This window comes from Bos indicus x Bos taurus, chromosome 21 (genome assembly GCF_003369695.1).
Source record: "Bos indicus x Bos taurus breed Angus x Brahman F1 hybrid chromosome 21, Bos_hybrid_MaternalHap_v2.0, whole genome shotgun sequence".
In the NCBI taxonomy this organism is placed as follows: Eukaryota; Metazoa; Chordata; class Mammalia; order Artiodactyla; family Bovidae; genus Bos; species Bos indicus x Bos taurus.
In genome coordinates, this window is record NC_040096.1 from 21,244,825 (window position 1) to 21,265,893 (window position 21,069).

A 21,069-nucleotide genomic window follows, 5' to 3' on the forward strand; every position below is an offset into this window, starting at 1 on the left:
TGGTCCGAGGAGCCCTCTTGATCCCAGACCTTCTCCTCGGAGTTGGCCCTGATCATTGGCTGCCCTAGGTGATCTGGTGGGCACCTGTCTTATTCTGTAGGCTACTCTTGAAAACAACCAGTTTAAAAATTGAAGGATTTCCCTGATAGTCCAGTGGTTAAAAATCCACTTTCCAATGCAGGGAACACAGGGTTGATCTCTGCTTGGGGAACTAAGATCCTACATACAGAGCAACTAGAGAGCCTGCATGCTACCACTAGAGAAAGCCCGTGTGCCACAACAAAGACCCAGTGCAGCCAAAATTGTAAAAATTAATTTAAAAAAACTGATATGTCACCCTGGGATCCTGGCAAGGTGGCCGGACATGCCCTTGGCCTGTGTGCAGACCCATTCTGCTCAAGTTCAGTAATGAGTCTGGAAGCTCATCTAGAAATCTTTTATTTACATTTTATCTTAGAAAAAAATATACAGATCTGGTGCTCTGTAGACTTTTCAGTTCCAGGGTCTTTAGGGGAGGATAGGAGACGGCACAGGGCAGCCCCCCCAAGGCCATCCATCATCCACTGAGGGCTTCTCATCTGACCCTGGAGCTGGACTCCCTGAGATCAGACCCAGAGCCTTGGGTGACAGGAGCCATGCCAAGCCTGGGGTGCCATTGGCATGAGGGGCAGGAGCTGGGAGGCACTTGGACAGTCTGGGCATCAGAAGCTGGAGTGGTCCCCTGGGAAGAGTGGAGTGAACATGGGCCAGAGACTCTGTCCCCAAGGGGAGGACGCTGGTGCCTCAGGCTTCAGAAACAAGGGCCCTGCCATGGGTCCCTGGGACAGAGGCAGGTGGGCGTCTCACATAGGGACCAGGTGAATGTAAGGACCAGAGACTGTTTAGCTGTGGTCTTTGAACCAGTTTAGCACCACCTCCTTGTTCTCCTTCACCCAGTTGATGTTGGCTTTAGTCTTCTCCAGGGCTTGCTCCAGAGCCCGTGTTCCTGAGCCGAAGCCGACGTCCATGTTGTTCTCCTTGAACTCCTCCAGCTGCCAGGAAAAGGATGCTTTTGAGCCTCAGGCTGAGTCTCTGACATCCCCGAGAGGGCTACCAGGTCCTCTACCCCTCCCGGCCATGTTAGAGCCCCCGGGCGTAGGGAGTCCTTCCCTCTCACTGGCAGAGGCCAAAAATGACAGCCCCAAGGGCCAACCAGGCTCCTATGTGTATGTGGACTTCATTGTGAGGTTCTTCATTGAGCTGATCCTTTCTTTTTAATTGAAATACAATCTTAATCCAATCAAGGGAGGAGAGAAGGACAAATTAAACAGGCACCAAAAGGGAGCAAGCAGCCAAATTCAAAATGTGGCCATTTCTATAGCACACATGACCTGACTGCTTGAGCAAATAAGTGTTGTTTTTTTTTTTTTAAAGATTAAAATATGTATTAGTACTGGAGGTTGTAGCAATGGCAATTAGGCAAGAAAAATGAAATTAAAAGCATCCAGAAAGGAAGAAGTAAACTATCTCTATTTACAGATGACCCAATTTTATACACAGAAAACCCCAAGGAATTGAAAGGGAAAAAAACTATTTTTTTTTAAAACTATTAAAACTTGAGTTCAACAAGTTTGCAGGATACAAGATCAATATACAAAAATTAATTGTATTTCTATACACTAGCTGTGAAAAATCTGAAAATTAAATTAAGAAAACAGTTCCATTAACCATAGCATCAAAAAGAATAAAATACTTAGGAATAAATTTGACAAAAGAAGTGCAAGACTGGTATGTGGAAAACTACAAAATATTGTTGAGAAAAATTGAGACCTAAATAAAAGGGGAAAAAAGACTTAAATAAATCTGTGTTAATGAATTGGTAGATTTAATATTACTACCATGGAAATGCTCCCCAAATTGATCCACAGATTCAGTGCAATCCCTATCTAAATTTCAACTATCCTTTTTTGCAGAAATTGGCAAGCTGATTCGTAAAGAAATTCATAAAGAAATGCAAAGACTCAGAATAGTGAAATGACTTTGAAAAAGAACAAAGTTGGAGGGCTTACAACCCAAATTTCAAAACTCACTACAAATCTATGATAATTAAGACACCACTGTGTTAACCTAAATATAAACAGATTAGTGAAATAAAATTGAGAGTCCAGAAATAGACCCTAACGTTTATAGTCAATTGATTTTCTGGTGTCAAGATCATTCAATAGGTGAAAGAACAGTCATTTTATCAACAGAGGAATGGTTAAAGAAGACATGGTCCATGTATATAATGGAATATTACTCAGCCATAAAAAAGAACAAAATAATGCCATTTGCAGCAATATGGATGGACCTAGGGATTATCATAATAAGTGAAGTAAATCAGACAAACAAAGACAAATATATATTATCACTTATACGTGGAATCTAATTTTTAAAATGATATAAAGGAACTTATTTACAAAACAGAAAAAGACTTACAGATATGGAAAACAAATTTATGGTTACCAAAGGGGAAACATGGGGGGTGGAGAGAGATAAATCAGAAACTTAGAATTTACCACTATATATAAGCTAGATAACCAGTACTATATAACACAGAGAACACCACTCAATATTCTGTGATAACCTGTATGAGAAAAGAATCTGAAAAAGAATGAATATATGTAAATGTATAACTGATTCACTCTGCTGTACACCTGAAACTAAGACAACATTGTAAATCAACTGTACTCCAATGACAATTTTTTTTAATGACTAATATTACAAAAAAGAATAGTCCTTTAAATAAATGGGACTGGGACAACTGGATAGCCACATGCAAAAGAGTGAAGTTGGACCTCTGCCTTACACCATACACAAAAATCAAGTCAAACTGATCACTCCTAAATGTAAGAGCTAAGATGAGAAGAATCTTAGTAAGAAGCATAGATGGAACTTCAGGTTGGTAATTGTTTCTTATATATGACGCATAAAGCACAAGCGACAGAAGAAAAGTAGTAAGTTAGACTTCATCAAAATAAAAAAACTCCTGTGTGTCAAAGACATTGTAAAGAGAGCGAAAGGACAATTTCACAAAATCGGAGAAAATACTTGCAAATCATGTGTCTAATAAGGGCCTGGTATCTAGAATATATAAAGAGCTTTTATAACTCACAATAAAAAGGCAAATACACTAATGAAAAACTGAATGAAGGATTTGAATATATTTCTCCAAAGAAGATATACAAATGGCCAAAAAGCACATGAAAAGATGCTCAACATCATGAGTCATCAGAGAAATGAAACTCATAACCATGAGATACACTTTACAGATGTAAAACTTTTTTTAAAACAAAAAAGGAAAATAACAATTTTCCCCAAAACATAAAGAAATTGGAACCTTCATACATTGCTGATGGGAATGTAAACTGATGCAGTTGCTTTAGAAAACATTTTGGTGTTTTCTCAAAAAACATAGTTATCAAATGACCTAGCAATTCCACTCCTAAGAATACATTCAAGAGAAGTGAAAACAGAGATTGACTCAAAAATGTGTAAAAGGGACTTCCCTGACAGTCCAATGGTTAAGACTCTGCGCTCTTAATTAAAGCAGGGGCCATGGGTTCAATCCCTGGTTGGGGAACTAAGATCCTGCCAGCTGCCAAGGCATGGCCAAAAAAAAAGAGAGAGAATTTGAAAATGGCCTGGGTATAGGATGATAGTAAGGAATTGTTCGTTTTCTTGGGTTTGCTAATGATGGATTATGTTTTAAAATTTTTCTTTATTTTAGATATGACTAAAGTGTTTATAAGTGAAATTATATAATATCAGTGATTTGCTTGAAAACTGTCTTCCCCTAAAAAAAAAGTGTCGGCAAAAGTTGATAATTATTCAATCTGAATAATGGGTACCTGGAGGTTCATTATATTACTCTCTTTATCTTTTGCTAATAAAAAATTCCAAGATGAATAACTGCAATTGAACTGTGACATTTAAGAAGTCTGGATACCCAGCTTCCTCTGTACATGAAGAAGGCCTGACCACATGGAGCCCCACTGCCTTATGAACACCCCCTGCCTTTCGGTGGGAGCTGAGTGGCGGCTGCCCCCTGAGACTGGGGGTGGGCCTCTGGGGCATGAGCCCCAGGGTCCCAGGCTTCTTACCTGCTGGAGCTCAAACTCAGTGGAGAATCTTCGGGTCACACCCTGGATGAGGTTGGAGAAGGAAAAGGAACCACCACCATAACTGCAGGACGGGAGGAGAGAGGAGCCATGAGCAGGGCAGGGAAGCAATGTCCAGTGACTGGCAGGCGACACGCTGTGACCATCCCCGTCTCATAGATGCAAGGCAGTGACACGCCCAAGGAGACACCACCAGGGACCTAAACCCAGGCTTGGCCGCATGTCCTTGTTCCCATCTCTTCAGAGAACACTCCCTCCAGGTAGACTTTCTTCCCCCAAGTGGGAAAAGGCACAGCCGACCCCACCGCCTTGTCTTTCAGTTCCTGCCCCTACAGACCTCAAGCTGGATTCATCTGGTTTTCTGTTTTGTTTTTCGTGGCATTTTTTTTTTGGGGGGGGTGCACTGCGAGGCATGTGGAACCTTAGTTCCCTGACCAGGGATTGAACCTGAGCCCCCTTCATTGGAAGCACAGAGTCTGAACCCTGGACCACCGGGGAAGCCCCTGGGTTCTCTTTGGACCACTCCAATGCAGTGTCTGCTCTCTATTCCTGAGCCTGCGGGGTCTGGTGCACACAGGGGACCCACTCCTACCCCTAGGGGACCCAGCCTTGGTGGGCGCTTCCCCTAACACACTCTTGGCAGACTCACTCCTCAAAGAGTTTCTTCCAGTTGCTCCGGATGAAGTCCCAGGCCAGAGACTGCCCGATGACATTGCTGGCAATGCTGGTAATGGTGGAGGTGGCGTCCTGCTTCCGGATGAGGTCGGGGTTCAGGGTGTAACTCAGGTACCTGTGAGGTCAGCATGATGTGCGGTGAGTGAAAGGAGCCTATCCACCCCCCCACCCCCACACACACTCATCCTGCATCCTCCCCTGCATCCTCTCAATATCCCTTCAGCATGCTGTGCAGTGAGTAAAAGGACCCTGCTTGCCCCCACCCCCCACACACTCATCCTTCGTCCTTTCCTGCATTCCTCTCCTGCATCTTCTCAACATCCCTTCAGAATGCTGCGGGCTGAAGCCTCCTTGGTCCTACCTCCCTCTTATAGATGGGACCCTGAGTCCCCTAAGCAGGGTCACTGGCTATGCCAGGTGTCATACTTGGCATAGACCAGGTGTCTGATAAATATCTAGTGATGAATGAAGGAAGGAAGGGGTGATTCCTATATCAGGTAGAGTGGCCACTCCTGTCTTTGACATTGAGGGTGGCTCTTCTTTACTGAAGTCCAGGAGATGGCAATGAGGCACACAGTGGGAGCCAGGAGCCCTCATCCAAGGGTTTGGGGGTGCCCAGCTGGATGTCCAGGACTCAAGTCCATCTGCAGCAGGACTCTTGTTGTTGTTTAGTCGCTAAGTCGTGTCTGACTCTTTTGCGACCCCATGGACTGTAGCCCACCAGGCTCCTCTGTCCATGGGATTTCCCAGGCAAGAATACTGGAGTGGTTTGCCGTTTCCTCCTCCAGGGGATCTTCCTGATCCAGGGATTGAATCCAGGTGTCCTGCATCACAGGTGGATTCTTTACCACTGAGCCACCAGGGAAGCCAGTGCCAAGACCCTTGAGAGAGAGGTAAAGGCCAGGAGAAATGCAGCAGTTAAAAGCACAGGATGTGGACCCAGATCCAGACTCAAATCTTGGTTGTTGCTTTTTTTTTTTACTTAGTAAAGCTTCTGGACTTCGAGTGAGTTGTTTTGCTTCTCTGAGCCTCTGTGTCCTCATCTGTAAAATGGGAAACACACTGGCCTACTGCACGGGCTAGGAAGGATCCCACGAAGGATAGTGTGGATGGCTGGCTGGTTCTTTATCCCCCACGTTGGGACCCTGGTCTCCGGTGGGAGGGGAACTCATCCAGCCCCATCCAGCTCTGGTCCTCACCTGTTCAGGAGCCAGACGTGGTTGGTGCAGGCCAGCGCTGAGCGGAGTTTGTCAGCTTCATTAACCAGCTCTGCTTGTTGTAACTGATTCCAAGCAAAGTCCCACTCTTCCTGGCCACCCTGGGCGATGGCGTTGCAGTAGATGGTGGACCGCAGGTTGGGGTCGATCCTGGCATGGAGTTGGGGGTGTCAGAGGTGGAGAAGCAGCAAGAGGGTGGGGGACGAGGGTCCGATGAGGACAGGGCTGTGAGCTTGAGGGACAGATAAAGATCAGGGAACAAGCAGGGGACACACTCACGGGTTAACGTTAGGGTTATTCATCCACTGGTTGAAAAGTGTTTTGGCCAGCTCCTCACACTTAGGCAACCCATTGGAGCAGGCAGTGCTGATGGCGTTAATCTCGCTGTATCTGCACCAGGGGTGATGACACTCTGTCAGCATGCCTGGCCCTGGCTCCAGCAAAGACTCTCCCTGTGCTCGTACTTACGCTCAGTCACTTCAGTCGTGTCTGACTCTTTGTGTCTGACTCTTTGCTACCCTGTGGACTGTAGCCCACCTGCTGGCATATAACTCCAGGTAGGGCAGCAGGTGTGGGGCTCTAAGGCCACAGCCCACCTACCCTTTGGGTGCTTTGCTTCTTGCCTTGTGCAGCCCAGGGAGGGCTGGCACAGACCCCAGCCCCACCTTTAACACCTAGAATCTGCATGACCATGCCAGTGAAGGGACTAGGGAGGTTCAGTTTGGTCCTTCACACAGAGAGGCCAGACGGGTTCACAGGCCACATGGAGCCTTGGGGCAGGGCCCCCCACTCCTGGGTGGGGTCAGGGAGGGGGCGGTTTCCTCCCTGACTGGTGGCCCTGGTCTAGCCAGGAATTGGGAAGTTCGGAGGAGGCTGCTGTGGGAACTTGCTCTAGACTTCCCAGGTCAGGGTGTCTGGGCCAAGACCCAAGACAGGTCATACTCACTGGTCCATCAGGTTTTCCGGGATCTCAGTCCAGTTTTTGGTGAGATTTTCAAAATATAGGAAGATGGGTTCAACCTGGTTCTTGAGGTAATTCTAGGGAAAGAGAACATGAACAGCTTCAAAGAGGAGACTCATGGGGCTTCCCTGATCCAGTGATTAAGAATTTGCCTCACAATGCAGGGGGCTCGGGTTGGATCCCTGGCCAGGGAATTAAGATCCTGCATGCCTTGGGGCAATTAAGCCCAGTGCCACAAGGGAAAATCCACCATGGTGCAACGAAGATCCCGTGTGCTGCAGCCAAGACCCAACACAGCCAAATAAGTGAGTAAGTAAGTAAATATATACTAAAAACTAAGACCTAGCACAACCAAGTAAGTAAGTAAGTAAATAAATATTAAAAAAAAAATCAAAGAGGAGACTCAAGACTGACCCACCTGGAGCCCCACGGAGCCTCTGACGTGAGTGAGCAAGCGTAGCAAGGGTTAATGGTTACAGAAGCAAGAGGCCAGAGGCTAAGGGAGTAACCCAAGGCCAGATAGCACTCCAAGGGGTGGCACTAACCCAGGTCTCAGCTGACTGATCTGAGGTTCTTTCTCCTCAAAGCCTCCACCAGTTCTGACGGTCCATGTCCAAGAGTCACTATTTCCTAATATTGTTTTAGGGCCACCATCCCCCACCGCCCGATTGTAAGTATTCTGCCTTTACTGTGGGGAACTTAGAAAACTCCATAAAGCATAAGCAGAAAATACTAACCACCCCAAAGTGTTAAGAAAGTGTTAGTTGCTCAGTCTTGTCCTATTCTTTGAGACCCCACGGACTGTAGCCCGCCAGGCTCCTCTGTCCATGGAATTCTCCAAGCAAGAATACTGGAGAATCCTTTGGTGTATGCCTAAGGCCAACTCATACTGATGTATGGCAAAAAACATCACAATATTGTAAAGAAATTATCCTCCGATTAAAATAAATAAATAAATAAATGGAAAAAAAAGAATACAGGAGTGGATTGCCATTCCCTTTCCCGGGGGATCTTCCTGACCCAGGGATGGAACCTGCGTCTCTCGCATTATAGGAGCATTCTTTATCACTGAGCCACCAGGGAAGCCCAATGACTACATAATATTCCATCAAATGGATATTCTAGCTTACTTAACCAATCCCCAACTGTTGGACATTTAAGTGTTTTTGGTTTTCTTGTCTTTTATAAACCACACTGCAGTGAACATCCCTCTGCATTCAGTTATGGATACAGAGCAAGCAGTTCGCCTCTGCCTCTGATCCCACCCCCAACCCCCCATCCCCTCCCTCTACCTTCCCCTCAAGCTTCCAAACTGTTGACATCTGCTAGGCAAGCAGAGGCCCGCTCTTTTCACAGAGGATTCTTTTGGGCTGAAGAGGATTGCCGGAGGCCACGCAACAGGTTGAAGTCTTTGCCCCCAATCCCATCCCCTTCCTGTACTGTGGCTTTTTCTGTTGCCTTCTGATAGTGCTAACTTCCAGATTTAGCAAACTTTGCTAGAAGTCTTTCCGTTTCTTGCCATGCCCAACTTGCTCACCTTCTCAGTCCCTGCTCCCTTCACCCTTCCATCCCTCCTGCTCTCTCACCACCACCAAGGACCAGGTGCGGCGCTTCACCACTCCAGGCAATATTTCTACTCACTGCCTCGTGGCGTCATTTCAGGCACTGGGGAACTGGACGCTGGCATGCCCCTCGAGACGTACCTGCATGGGGCCATAGACCTCTGTGCGGTCGAACATGAGCTTGAAGTAGTTCAGGCTGCTCACGGCGGCCTGCCAGGGCATGTACTCCATCTCATTTTTCAGGAAGAGGGTGTTGTTCAGCGCCAGGGTGACAGGGACCATGTGGGCACTGGGGACAGATAGAGGGGCTCAAGTAAGCACCCCCACCCAACCCGGGCTCTCTGTGGGAGTCCCAGCCCCCTCCTAGAGCCTGAGGTCCCAGAGGCCCAAATGGACCAGCTGTAGCCTTCACCTCGGGTGGAGTGGAACTAGGGGGAGAGGGAGGAGACGCGCACCCACTGCCAGTCACATTCCCTTGCTCATTATCCTCATCTTACAGATGAGGAAACTGAGGCTCAGAGAGGTGACATGCCTTGCCGAAGACCACACAGACCTTAAGAGACAGATCTGAGATTCAAAAAGACAAGAGGCCTTTGCTCTCTGCTCTGCCCACCTCTTTTCTCATTTGCTTGGCCCTCTGAGATTTCCTCCCTCCACCTTCTCAGGCCATCTGTTCATAAATGTCCATGTCTATGGGTGACATCACAGAACTTAGCATCTGCCGGTGCTTACACACACAGCAGCTGCTCAATAAATCTCTGTTTATCTATGCCTGCCTCTCTCCTGTCATGTCCTTCCCAGGTTTTTTAGCCTGACTCCCCTAGCTCAGTTGGTAAAGGGTAAAGAATCTGCCTGCAGTGCAGGAGACATTGGTTCGATCCCTGGGTTGGGAAGATCCCCTAGAGAAGTAAACAGCAATCCACTCCAGTATTCTTGCCTGGAGAATCCCATGGACAGAGGAGTCTGGCAGGCTATAGCCCATGGGGTTACAAGAGTCGGACACGACTGAGTGACTAAAGAGAGAGACAGGGGCACGCATGCGTGCTTAGTCGCTTCAGTTGTGTTCAACTCTGTGCGAGCCAATGGACTGTAGCCTGCCAGGCTCCTCTGTCCATGGGATTCCCTAGGCGATGCCCTCCTCCCGGGGATATTCCTGAGCCAGGTATCGAACCCAAGTCTCTTAAGTTTCCTGCATGGCAGGTGGGTTCTTTACTACTAGCACCACCTCAGAAGCCTGACCCACAGGTAGCTCTCTGAAAAATCTGGGTGTGGTGGAGCACACTGGAGTTCCAGAGTTGGACAGATCTGTATCTGGCTGTCATGAGTTACTGTATGACCTCAGGTAAGATGCTTAAACTCTGAGACTCTGATTCTTCTCTGGAAACTCTGGGCTGAATGGTGATACTGTCTGGGGCCAAGGGAGGGGCGTCCCGAAGCACAGGAAGCCCGCACCCCATTCCTGGCACATGATGAGGACCACATGAGGGAGCAGGGCTCTCACTATGGAGTCACACTTGCCAAGTCACCGGGCCTCGGTGGCTGAGCTGAGGGGCCTGAGGGAGAAGGGCGGGCACTCACCTGGCCAGGTTGAAGCTGTCGTAGATGACCTGTGCCCGGTTGATGACAGGGATGTTCTAGAAGGGGCAACAGAGCATGTGACCTTGGGCGGGCCATGGGGCAGGCCCTGCAGTCTGGGCTGCCATCCTGGGACTGGGCCTTGGGCAGGGGACAGCATGGGCCGGCAGGCACCCACCTCCCGCCTTGACATCAGCTGATTCTGAATCTTCTTCCAGTTGTTCTCGTCGTAGTTCACCTGGTAATAGCCCGTCACGTTGATGTTCAGCAGGACCCAGTCGTCTGCTGCGGCTTTGAAGAGTTCATTCTGGTCTGTGGGGAGAGACCAGAGCTGGGAGAGGCTGCTCAGAAGGCCCTGGGCTGACCTGACCTGGGTCCTCCCGTCCCCAGGCCTTGGCAGAACCGCCTCCTGAGCAGCCTGGCAGCAGCTGGCCCTCAGGCCACTGGGCCCACACCAAGGTGAGGGGCGGAGAAGAAGGGTGGGACTGCCCGGACAAACTCAGGCGGGTGACCTTAGACAGACCAATTGCCATCTGTGAACCTCAGTGGCCAGGCCAGTGACACCCAATGGGACAACTCCATCAGCAACACCCCCTCCAGCTCAGACTCAGCTTCCCAGGCCGCTGCTCAGTCTCCAGACCCTCCTCCTCCCATCTTTCCATCACACCCAGGAAGCGCCTCCCATACAGTTAGCCTCCCAGCGCTGCTTATCTCTTCCTGGGGGCTCCACGCCCCCTCCTCTCAGGTCTACCTCCAGCCTTCCTCCCGGCAGGCAGCCGGAGGGGCTCCTTCCATACCTGCAGATCAGACTCAATCACTTTGGCTCCTCCTGGCCCGAGGACATTGTCTCCTGCAGCTGGCAGGGACTGCTCCTCTGTCTCAGCCAAGCTCAGTCCCCATGTTCTCTCCTACCTCAAGCCTCGCACTTGCTATTGACTCTGCCTGGACGGCGTCTCTCTGCTGCCATCAGCCCGGTGAACACCTGCTAGTCCTCGGACTCAATTCACCTCCTCCAGGAAGCCTTTCTTCACCTCTCCATGAAGTGAAAGCCTCCTTATTCTCTGACCTCTGCCCACCTGCCCCAGAGGCCATAAACGCCTCTGATAGAGCACTCAGCACAGCTCCAGAAAGTGCGAATGGCTTGTCTCCCTTCCCTCATCTGCAGCCTTGGCTTAGGCAGGGGATGGCCTGCCCTGACCTTGGTTCCCTCGGTGCCTGGCTGAGCAGGACCGCACATTCTGCGCGCCAGGCACTGTTGTGAACATTTCATGGGAATCCTCTCCCTTAATTGTCATACAACTCAATGGGGGTAGATGTTGTCCCCATTTTACAGATGGGGAAATGGAGACCAATGACAGATGGTAACTTGACTGGGGTCACACAGCTGGGCAGCAACCGAGTAGAAATTAGAACCAAAGAAGCTGGCTCCATTTGTTGAATGAAAGGATGACAGACACCCCCAAGGATGAGGGCTGCCAAAACCCCAGAACAGGGCCAGGAGCTGGCAGGATGGCCTGGGGGTTACTGTCCCCTAGGGGAGGGCCGGATTACTTCTCTCTTCGCCCCGAAGCCAGTAGTGTTCTTGCGGCTGGCCATTTCTGATGGATGAGATGGGAACAATCCACAGATAGCTGCAACAAGAAATCCCAGAGGCCAGGGCTGAGAAATGGCAGCTCTTGGCCACTGCCAGTGAAAAACAGTCCTGCCCAGGCTCCCAGTTTCTGCCTGACTCTGGCACTAAACGCCTCCCTCCTCCTGGCCCAGGAGCTGGACTGACACCCACCACTCTGGCAGGGGCCACAGTGGGCCAGGCCCTGCTATGGTCAGAGGACCTCATGGCAACCACCCCTAAGAACCTCCCTGGGACGCCTGTCTCTGTGACCCCATCTGCTCACTTGAACTGTGAGGGGCGGGTGACGGTGGAGTTGGGATCAAGGAGGAAGTGCTTCTGGGAGATGGTCCCTGTGTTAGTATCCACGGTGATGACAGGGAAGCCCATCTGTAGGGTCCAGCGGTCCATGATGGCACTCACGGTGTCTGGCAGCCTGATGGACAACTGATTTTCCACAGCCTTGGGCAGAGGGCGATGGTGCAGCCATGAGTGGATGGCCACCCTCCCCCCCCCACCATTCTCCCCTGCACCCCTGCCCTCTTCTTAGGGTGCCACTTTGCTGGGAGGTAGTGGAGGAGCACTGGGCCGTGAGGTTGTGGCTGGGCTCCCAGACTGCCTCGCCCTCCTCTCAGCTGCCCAGCGCTGGACGAGCCAAGAGCTTTCCAGCCTCTGGTTCATTCTGTGTTAAGGAAATCTGCATGCTCCCCCCAAACCCCACATTCTGTGATCAAGCCTGAGGTGGGTGTGTGTCAGGGCGGGGCACCCAGGATGCCCCATGGCTCAGCCTGAACAAATCTGGGAAGACAGGCAAGAGGAGGAGACAGAGATAAAGGAAAACCAGTGTCCCCAAGTCACAGGCAGAGAGAAGCAGAGGGCTGTGGGCGATGTGAAGGAAACACATGCGGATGGGGGTCTGGGGATGGGCTTAGGATGGTTGTTATTGTCTTAAATCTTTTCTCACATGTGCCTATTGCTTTCATAATAACAAAAAAACAACCACATTTGTTAATAATGGAGAAAATAAAAAACTAAGAAGAGCATAGATAGAGGGCAGAAGATGCTATCAGAAGGTGCAAGCTGAGAGAGAGAGGATCTCTGGGGGGATGCAGAGAGAGGGGGTTTGGGGGAGAGGGAGGGGGAGATGCAGCTTGAAGGGGTGTCGGTGTGGAGGAGGAAAGGAATGGGAAGCTGAGGTCGGGCAAGGCAGACAGTGGAAGCAGAGGAGAGGGACTGAGGCTGGGGGCGGTGGGGGTGGGGACCAGGCTCACAACAGAGGGATGTTGGGCTGGAGATCAGCCAGGAGGACCCAGGAGCCCACCTGTGATGCTGTGACAAGGCCTGGTGTCTTCCCTCCCAGGTCAGGCTGGTCATGGCGTGTGGGCACATGGAGGGGTCAGCCAGGCTGACCAGGGCCACAGAGAAGGGGTGGGAGATGATGGAGGGTGATGGAGAGGGTGCAGACGCCAGCCTCAGGAGAGGCGGGGAGGGCCAGGCGGGAGGGTGGGAGTGGTCAGAGGGTCTGCCCCAGACAGGGCCCCTCGGGGTCTAAGTGGACAGGAATGTGAGGTGGGGCTGGACGGGAGGGTCAGAGAGCGTGCTGAGGGTGCTAGTGTGTGCAAAGTGGTGCCTGAGAGGGGCTGGGTGGGGCACAGGGCAGCCAGGAGCGCTGAGCTGGTGAATGACTGGCTCCAAAATTCCAGGGAGATGATGGCTTGGTCTTGGGAAATGTGAGAGCCCGTTTCCTCAACACTCAGAGGAGGGTGCTCCCCGGCTCCCCTCATAGACTTCACTATAGTGCAAGGTGCCAGTGGGGGGCCACCTGCCAGGCTCATGACCCAAGCTCTGGCTACACCTCCTTCAAGGAGTCATCGCTGCACCCACTTTAGAGAGGAGCAGCCAGTAAGCAGGCCAGGCTCCAGATGTCCTGCCTGGGGTGTGGGGTAAGCAGGGGAGCTGGGCACCTTCGCTCCCACGGGGGTGCTGCCGGCCCTGGGGCTTTCAGCATCTCAGGACCCCCACAGAACATCTTCAGGAGGGCTGGTTGCTACTGACCATCTGCAGGTGCTCCCACAGGTTCAGGTAGGTGGTGTTCTGATAGGCAAAGGTCTGCAAGTAGGACTGCAGAAAGACAGAGCTCGGTGAGGGCTGAGCTGTGGCCCCAGGCTCGGCCACAGCCTCCGTGAGGCCAGGGCTCAGAGGAGACACCCCCCACCCGTGACTGGCCAAGGATCCTCACCGCCAGGCCCTTCTTGAACAGGTCCTCAGTCAGGAAATTCGAGAGCATCCGGATGACCGAGGCTCCCTGTGGAGGGGAGGGAGCTCAGGAGGCTGTGTTGACCCAGCTGAGGGACCCTGTGTTCCCATCGGGCTGGGTGGGTGCTCACCGAGCCCTGGGGGGCTGAACTCCCACTGCCCTCCCCACCCACCCCCCGACTGTCTAAGGACCAGCATGGGGACTGGGCAGCACCTTGCTGTAGGAGATGGTATCGAACATCTCGCTGATCTGGGCAGGGGTGTTGACCTCGTTGGCAGGGGTGGTCAGTGGGTGAGAGGTGACCAGCGCGTCCACGGCCATCACACGGTACACGTCATTCGGCACCATGAGGTCTTTCTGCAAACCCCCAACAGCCAATCAGGGGACTGGCCTCAGAGGGGGTGACCCAGGTCATCCCCCATCCCAGACCCCAGTGGTCCCCAGGCAGGGGCTCACCAGATTCCAGGTGGGCTCTGCATAGTCAGCTCCCAGGTACTCCACATAGGAGGCAAAGCCCTCGTTCAGCCACAGGTCATTCCACCAGGCCAGGGTCACCAGGTTCCCAAACCACTGTAGGGGAGAGGGGTCAGCCCAGCAAATCACTCGGACCTCGCGGTCACTAACGATGTTCAGGGCTACCCTTCGCCGAGTGCTCCCCACATGCCAGCTTGAGCTGGAGGCTTTACCGACTTCATCCTGACTCCTCCCCAAACCCCCTGGCCAGGTGGAATCCCCCCTCCCTTCTCAGCTTCTGAGGACAGAGCCATGACTTGTGCCATCTCCTCCCGGAGCCCCCCATGTTCTTGGTCTGCACTCCCCATGATGGGAGGATACCTGGTGGGCCAGCTCATGAGCAATCACAGTGACTACTCGCTCTTTGTTGCTGCTGGAGGAAGACTGAGGGTCATAGAGCAGCGCGTTCTCCCGGTAGGTCACCAGCCCCCAGTTCTCCATGGCACCGGCGTTGAAGTCGGGCAGGGCAATCTGGTCTGGGGAGGCCAGGCAGTTGGCAGGATGGCCTCCGGGAATGAGAAGGGAGACCCATTCACTTTCCCCCAACACGAGGCCCCTCACTCACCAGATTTGGGGAGTGGGTAGGCTGTATTGTAATGATTGGCAAAGAAGTTCAGGATGGGACCTGTCACATTCAGGGCGTAAAGGCCATGGTTGTCTGCAGTTGCTTTTGGCCGAGCCCAGATCCGGATCTGCAAAGAGGATAGGAGAGGTCAGGGGTTCTTCCTGGGTCCGGTGCAGGTGGGCCAGTCCCAGAGTCTGGCAGGCTGGTGACCAACCAGGTTAAACTGGGAAGCTTGGTCAGCCGGGAGTGTGTGGACTGGGAGGTGTCTCTCTTGGAGTCATAGGGAGGGGCCTTCGGGGAATGAGCCATGGCCACTCTCTGTCTGGCACCCAGGAATCGGGAACTCCCTTCATGAGGGGTGCGTGCATGCTAATTTGCTTCCGTCATGTCTGACTCTCTGCAACCCCATGGACTGTAGCCCGCCAGGCTCCTCTGTCCATGGGGATTCTCCAGGCAAGAGTACTGGAGCGGGTTGCCATTTCCTTCTCCAGGGGATCTTCCTTACCTAGGGACTGAACCTGTGCCTCCTGTGGCTCCTGCAGTGCAGGCAGATTCTTTACCGCTGAGCCACTGGGGAAGCCCCTGTTAATGAGGAGGATCCCACTTTTCAGATGCAGAGACTGAGGCTCAGAGAACTAAAGACAGCTGCCCAAGATGACTCAGAGCTGGGGTTCACACACTGCCTAGGGGCTGGGACCAGGATGAGGATAAACAGGAATGTCTCCCAGGCCAGGACCAACCCTGGGGAAGGTGAGGTGAGCTTGGGCCTCATACCTGGACATCATTGGGAGCCACTGACTCCACACTCGTGAACTCGCTCACGATGTAGGCCAGGAGGTACGTGGACATTACCGGCGTGGTTTCAAACTCAGTGACGCTCCAGTTGGAATCTCCGTCAAACGGGACACTGGGACCTGGGCAGGGAGCATGCAGGCTTGTGGAGGTGTGCCTCCTCCCCTTCCCCTGCGCCCCAGCCCTGGCGGGGAGGGTCTGCTTTCCCAGGCCCAGGCTGTGAGGCCTCAGCCAGACCTGCTCACCTTTGGGTGGCATGTTGGACAGGGCTGTGAGATCCTTGGGGTGGATGAGGGTGATGTTAAATGTGGCCTTCATGGCGGGCTCGTCAAAGCAGGGGAAGGACTTCCGGGCATCTGTTGACTGCATCTGTGTGGTGGCCAGGACCCTGCCCAGAGCAGGGGGTTAGAGGGTGTGCCCACAGAGTGTCTGTGCCCGTGGGGTGTGCAGGGTGGGGGCTGCAGACTGTGGCTGGATGTGCAGGGGGGCGGGCTCACAGATGCTGCCCGGCCTCATCCCTGTCCCCTTACCCCCACCCCCCCTTTCCTCTCCCAGGCCACCTCGAGGCCGACAGGCCAGCTGACATGGGCGATCAGAGCTCCTTCTGGACTCAGGGTCAAAGTCCTGGCTGCCCCCATCCTGTATTAGCCGGGAGACACTGGCACATTTCTCTCCTCAGAGCCTATTCTATTATCTGTCCAAGGTGGCTTTCATTGTTTATCCCTGACTGCCGATTGAGTGGGGTGGGGCTCGGGGAAACGGCGGATTGTCTTGGGAACTTTGGATGGAGCAATGGGCCAGCCAAGGGCTTTGGAACATTCAAAGGCCCCGAATCCAAGCCCTTCCTTGGCCCCCAGGATCCCGCTCTGCCTCGGCGTCTAGGACCTGCCCCCACCCGGCAGGCCCACCTGACTCACTTTTTGACGTTGCCGTCCATGTACTCGCTGCGGTAGAAGCCCGCCAGGTCATCGGCCAGCTCCCCCTGAAAGGTGGTCTCCATCTCGTATGTCTTGCCTGCTTCCAGGGAGCTCTTGAGGTGCACCACCAGGTACTCTGTGAGCAACACCAGCTCGGTCCTGTCGATTTCGGGGGCCTGGGTGTCCCCCACACCCTTCAGGGCCGCCAAGTGCCCACTGTGCTGGGTGTAGTTGAGCTTCTTGCTGTGGATGATGATGACGTCCGTGGGCTCCTTGCAGGTGAAGCGGACAGTGCTTGAGCCCGTGAAGATATACAGGCCGTTATTGTTGGGAGTGAGGTAGGGCCTCAGCGTCACCCTATAGGAGTCGGGCAAGAGGGTCGTGGGGAGGCGGTATCGGTTCCACGGCTTGCTCTGGTCCAAGGTGGTGGCCGAGGTGGTTGTCGGGCCTGTGGGGCTCGTGGGGGCCGCGGTGCCACGCTCGGCATTCTTGTTCTTCTCCTGGGCGTACACCACAGACAGAGCGATGATGGTGGCCACGGCCGCCACGCCCAGGAGAATGGCCAGGATGCCCAGGGCCTTGGAAATGTAGAATCCTTTGGCCATGGTGAGAATGGGGAGGGAGCTCGGGGAGGCTCAGGAACGGGCAGGGAACAGGGCAGCCTCAGACCAGGCTTATATCCCCAAAGGGGAGGGGCCCCAGAGCCTGCAAAGATTGGGCAAAAATTAACCAGGGCTCAGACAGGCGAAGGTCACTGGGCTGAGTGGAAACACGCTCTATCCAGGTTTCCAAGAGCAGATCCAGAAACAGGATGCGTGGAGTGCGGCTGAGGGGGGGGGGGGGGAGCGGGGGGGTGCCTGAAGGGACGAAGCAGTGTCTGGTATCCAGTTACAGGCCGCCTGGGAGCCCCACCAAGGGCTGAAGGGCAGGCAGGCAGCCAGCGGGGAGAGGTAGCAGCCAGGTGGCTTGGATGCACCTGTGAGCTGAGACAGTAGCACAGAAACAAGAGGATGGAGGTTAGATCCAGGAGATTAGGAGGACTTCCCCGGGGCAGGAGGTGGGAGGTAGAGAGAAAGGGAGAATCGGCTTCCGGCTCGGGTCAAGAGCAAGTTAGTCACCCCTGTGGTTGGACGGGGGCCCAGGGCACCCCAGAGCCATGGCCCCAGCCTCCCTTGCATTCTTCCAGAGCAAGGAGTTCTTCCAGGTCCCCTCCCTTTCCCTTCTTGCCAAAAACTTTCCCCTCAATTATCAGCACACTGAGTGGAATGAAATGAAGTTGTTTTGCCTTTTTTTTTTTTTTTTTAAAGAGAGGAGGCTGGTGGAGGCTTAACCTTTTCCCAGCCATGACCTTGGGCAGGTAATTTTACCTTTCTGAGACCCCTTTCTTCATACACACATGTTAGAATTTATTTCTCAGGTTTGTTGAACAGATTTAATGAGAAAACATATTAAACACCATCTACTATAGTAGAGGGCTTCCCAGGTGGCTCAGTGGTAAAGAATCCTCCTGCCAATGCAGGAGATGCAAGAGACATGAGTTCAAACCCTGGGTCAGGAAGACCCCTTGGAGGAGGAAATGGCAACCCACTCCAGTATTCCTGCCTGGGAAATCCCATGGACAGAGGAGCCTGGCGGGCTGCAGTCTGAGGAGTCACAAAGTCCGAGGAGTCACTCGGACATAACTGAGTGACTGAGCACACGCATTATAGTAGAACCTGAAAGTCCTTTGTTCTTTTCCCCCAGAAGTCAACCATTCTATCCCTGGGAAAAATGAAGATATTACTTATCATACTCAATATAATATGTTCTTACAGGAATACGAAGTTCATTGTCACCCCTCCCATCCACCAGCCCAGTTTCTCAGACTTCAACACTGCCTGATCCTCACCCCAACATTCAACTCACCCTGCCCCCCAGTCTCACCATGTCCTGAGTCAAAGCCATTCTCACTGTTTATGTGGGCACTTCTAGACCCTCATGGACTCCTTGCTAACATTTGGGCTCCTCAAACCCTGAATATTCATTGGAAGGACTGATGCTGAAGCTGAAGCTCCAGTACTTTGGCCACCTGATGCAAAGAGCCAACTCACTGGAAAAGACCCTAATGCCAGGAAAGATTGAAAGCAGAAGGAGAAGGGAATGACAAAGGATAAGATGATTGGATGGCATCCCTGACTCAATGCACATGAGTTTGAGTAAGCTCCGGGAGATAGTGAAGGACAGGGAAGCCTCGTGTGCTGCAGTCCATGGGGTTGCCAAGAGTCAGACACGACTTGTTGACTCAACAACAACAACAATAAAACCAGTTTGCTACATAAGTTGAATCATTTTGCACCATTGCTTAAAAGTATCCTTTTGCTCTCGGAATTCAGACCAAATCTTCTGATACCGGCAAGTCAAGTGCTGTCAGCTGGCTGACTGCCTGACCTCATTCTTACCACACTCCTCTCTGCTGTGGAACTCTAGCCAGTCTGGCCTTCATCCAGGCCATCTACCACAGGACCTTTGCACGTGCAACTCTCTCTGCTTGGATCATCTTCCTCCTACTCTTGCTCTGGTTACTCCTTATTTATTCTTCAAGTCTTTCTCAGAGAAGATGTCCTGGCCTCCCTGACCAGGTCAAGCTCCTGAGAACCACAAACCTCTCTTCAAAGCCCTATAATTTGGCATAGTTTTCCATTTGATCTGTGTGGTGATGACCTGAGTGCTTCCCCTACCCCCACCACCAACAGACCCCCATGAGAGCCGTCCATGGCTGCTTCTGCTCACTGATGGTATCGGGCATGTAGTAGTCACTCAACACATATTTGGGTTTTTTTTAACGTATAGTTTTAATTTTTTATTTATTTATTTTTGGCTGCCCTGGGTCTTCATTGCTGCAGGCAGGCTTTCTCTAGCTGCAGGGAGAAGGAGCTGCTCTCTAGTTGGCTTCTCTCATTGTGGAGCACGGGCTCTAGACCGTGGGCTAAGTAGTCACAGCACATGGGCTTAGTTGCTCCATGGCATGTGGGATCTTCCCAGACCAGGGGCCAAACCCATGTACCCTGCATTGGCAGGTGGATTCTTCACCACTGGACCACCAGGGATGTCTTCAATAAATATTTGTTAAGTGAATGCCTTAAGAACCCCCTGAATGGTATGAAAAGGCAAAAAGATAGAACACTTAAAGATGAACTCCCCAGGTCGGTAGGTGCCCAATATGCTACAATATCAGTGGAGAAATAACTCCAGAAAGAATGAAGAGACAAAGCCAAAGCAAAGACAACACCCAGTTGTGGATGTGACTGGTGATAGAAGCAAAGTCCTATGCTGCAAAGAGCAATATTGCATAGGAATCTGGAATGTTAGGGCCATGAATCAAAGCAAATTGGAAGTGGTCAAACGAGATGGCAAGGGTGAATGTCGACATTTTAGGAATCAGCAAACTAAAATAGACTGAAATGGGCAAATTTAACTCAGATGACCATCTACTACTAGATGACCATTTAACTCAGATGATATCTACTACTGTGGGCAAGAATCCCTTAGAAGAAATAGAGTAGCCATCACAGTCAACAAAAAAGTCCAAAATGCAATACTTGGATGCAATCTCAAAAATGACAGAATGATCTCTCTTTGTTTCCAAGGTAAACCATTCAATATCACGGTAATCCAAGTCTATGCCCTGACCAGTAATGCTGAAGAAGCTGAAGTCGAATGGTTCTATGAAGACCTACAAGACCTTCTAGAATTAACACCCCCAAAAGATATCCTTTTCATTATAGGGGACTAGAGAATGCAAAAGTGGGAAGTCAAGAAACACCTGGGGTAACAGGCAAATTTGGCCCTGGAGTACAAAACAAAGCAGATCACAGGCTAACGGAGTTTTGCCAAGGGAACGTACTGGTCATAGCAAACACCCTCTTCCAACAACACAAGAGAAGACTCTACACATGGACATCACCAGATGGTCAATACCAAAGTCAGATTGATTACATTCTTTGCATCCAAAGATGGAGAAGGTTTATTCAGTCAGCAAAAACAAGACTGAGAGCTGACTGTGGCCCAGATCATGAACTCCTTATTGCCAAATTCAGACTTAAACTGAAGAAAGTAGGGAAAACCACTAGACCATTCAGGTATAACCTAAATCAAATCCCTTACGATTATACAGTAGAAGTGAGAAATAGATTCAAGGGATTAGATATGATAGAGTGCCTAAAGAACTATGGACAGAGGTTCGTGACATTGTACAGGAGACAGGGATCAAGACCATCCACAAGAAAAAGAAATGCAAAAAAGCAAAAT

At 51.6% G+C, this 21,069-nt stretch overlaps 1 protein-coding gene across 1 annotated transcript in view; it reads right to left on the minus strand.

Annotated features, from left to right (window-relative positions):
- Window positions 1-422: 422 nt before the first annotated feature.
- The window catches only part of ANPEP (alanyl aminopeptidase, membrane), a 29,352-nt gene continuing 8,705 nt past the window's right edge, over window positions 423-21,069 (minus strand). Inside the window, exons 2-21 of the mRNA XM_027521250.1 lie at window positions 16,783-17,765; window positions 16,111-16,253; window positions 15,848-15,987; window positions 15,074-15,200; window positions 14,830-14,984; window positions 14,452-14,565; window positions 14,209-14,352; window positions 13,978-14,043; window positions 13,794-13,859; window positions 12,025-12,200; window positions 11,681-11,760; window positions 10,308-10,441; window positions 10,133-10,188; window positions 8,696-8,843; window positions 6,978-7,069; window positions 6,311-6,421; window positions 6,014-6,181; window positions 4,789-4,929; window positions 4,122-4,203; window positions 423-1,031 (exon numbers count right to left, since the gene is read on the minus strand). Of these exons, the coding sequence (XP_027377051.1) occupies window positions 882-1,031; window positions 4,122-4,203; window positions 4,789-4,929; window positions 6,014-6,181; window positions 6,311-6,421; window positions 6,978-7,069; window positions 8,696-8,843; window positions 10,133-10,188; window positions 10,308-10,441; window positions 11,681-11,760; window positions 12,025-12,200; window positions 13,794-13,859; window positions 13,978-14,043; window positions 14,209-14,352; window positions 14,452-14,565; window positions 14,830-14,984; window positions 15,074-15,200; window positions 15,848-15,987; window positions 16,111-16,253; window positions 16,783-17,387 (2,898 nt within the window). The 5' untranslated portion in view covers window positions 17,388-17,765 and the 3' untranslated portion in view covers window positions 423-881. The remainder of the gene's footprint in view (window positions 1,032-4,121; window positions 4,204-4,788; window positions 4,930-6,013; window positions 6,182-6,310; window positions 6,422-6,977; window positions 7,070-8,695; window positions 8,844-10,132; window positions 10,189-10,307; window positions 10,442-11,680; window positions 11,761-12,024; window positions 12,201-13,793; window positions 13,860-13,977; window positions 14,044-14,208; window positions 14,353-14,451; window positions 14,566-14,829; window positions 14,985-15,073; window positions 15,201-15,847; window positions 15,988-16,110; window positions 16,254-16,782; window positions 17,766-21,069) is intronic.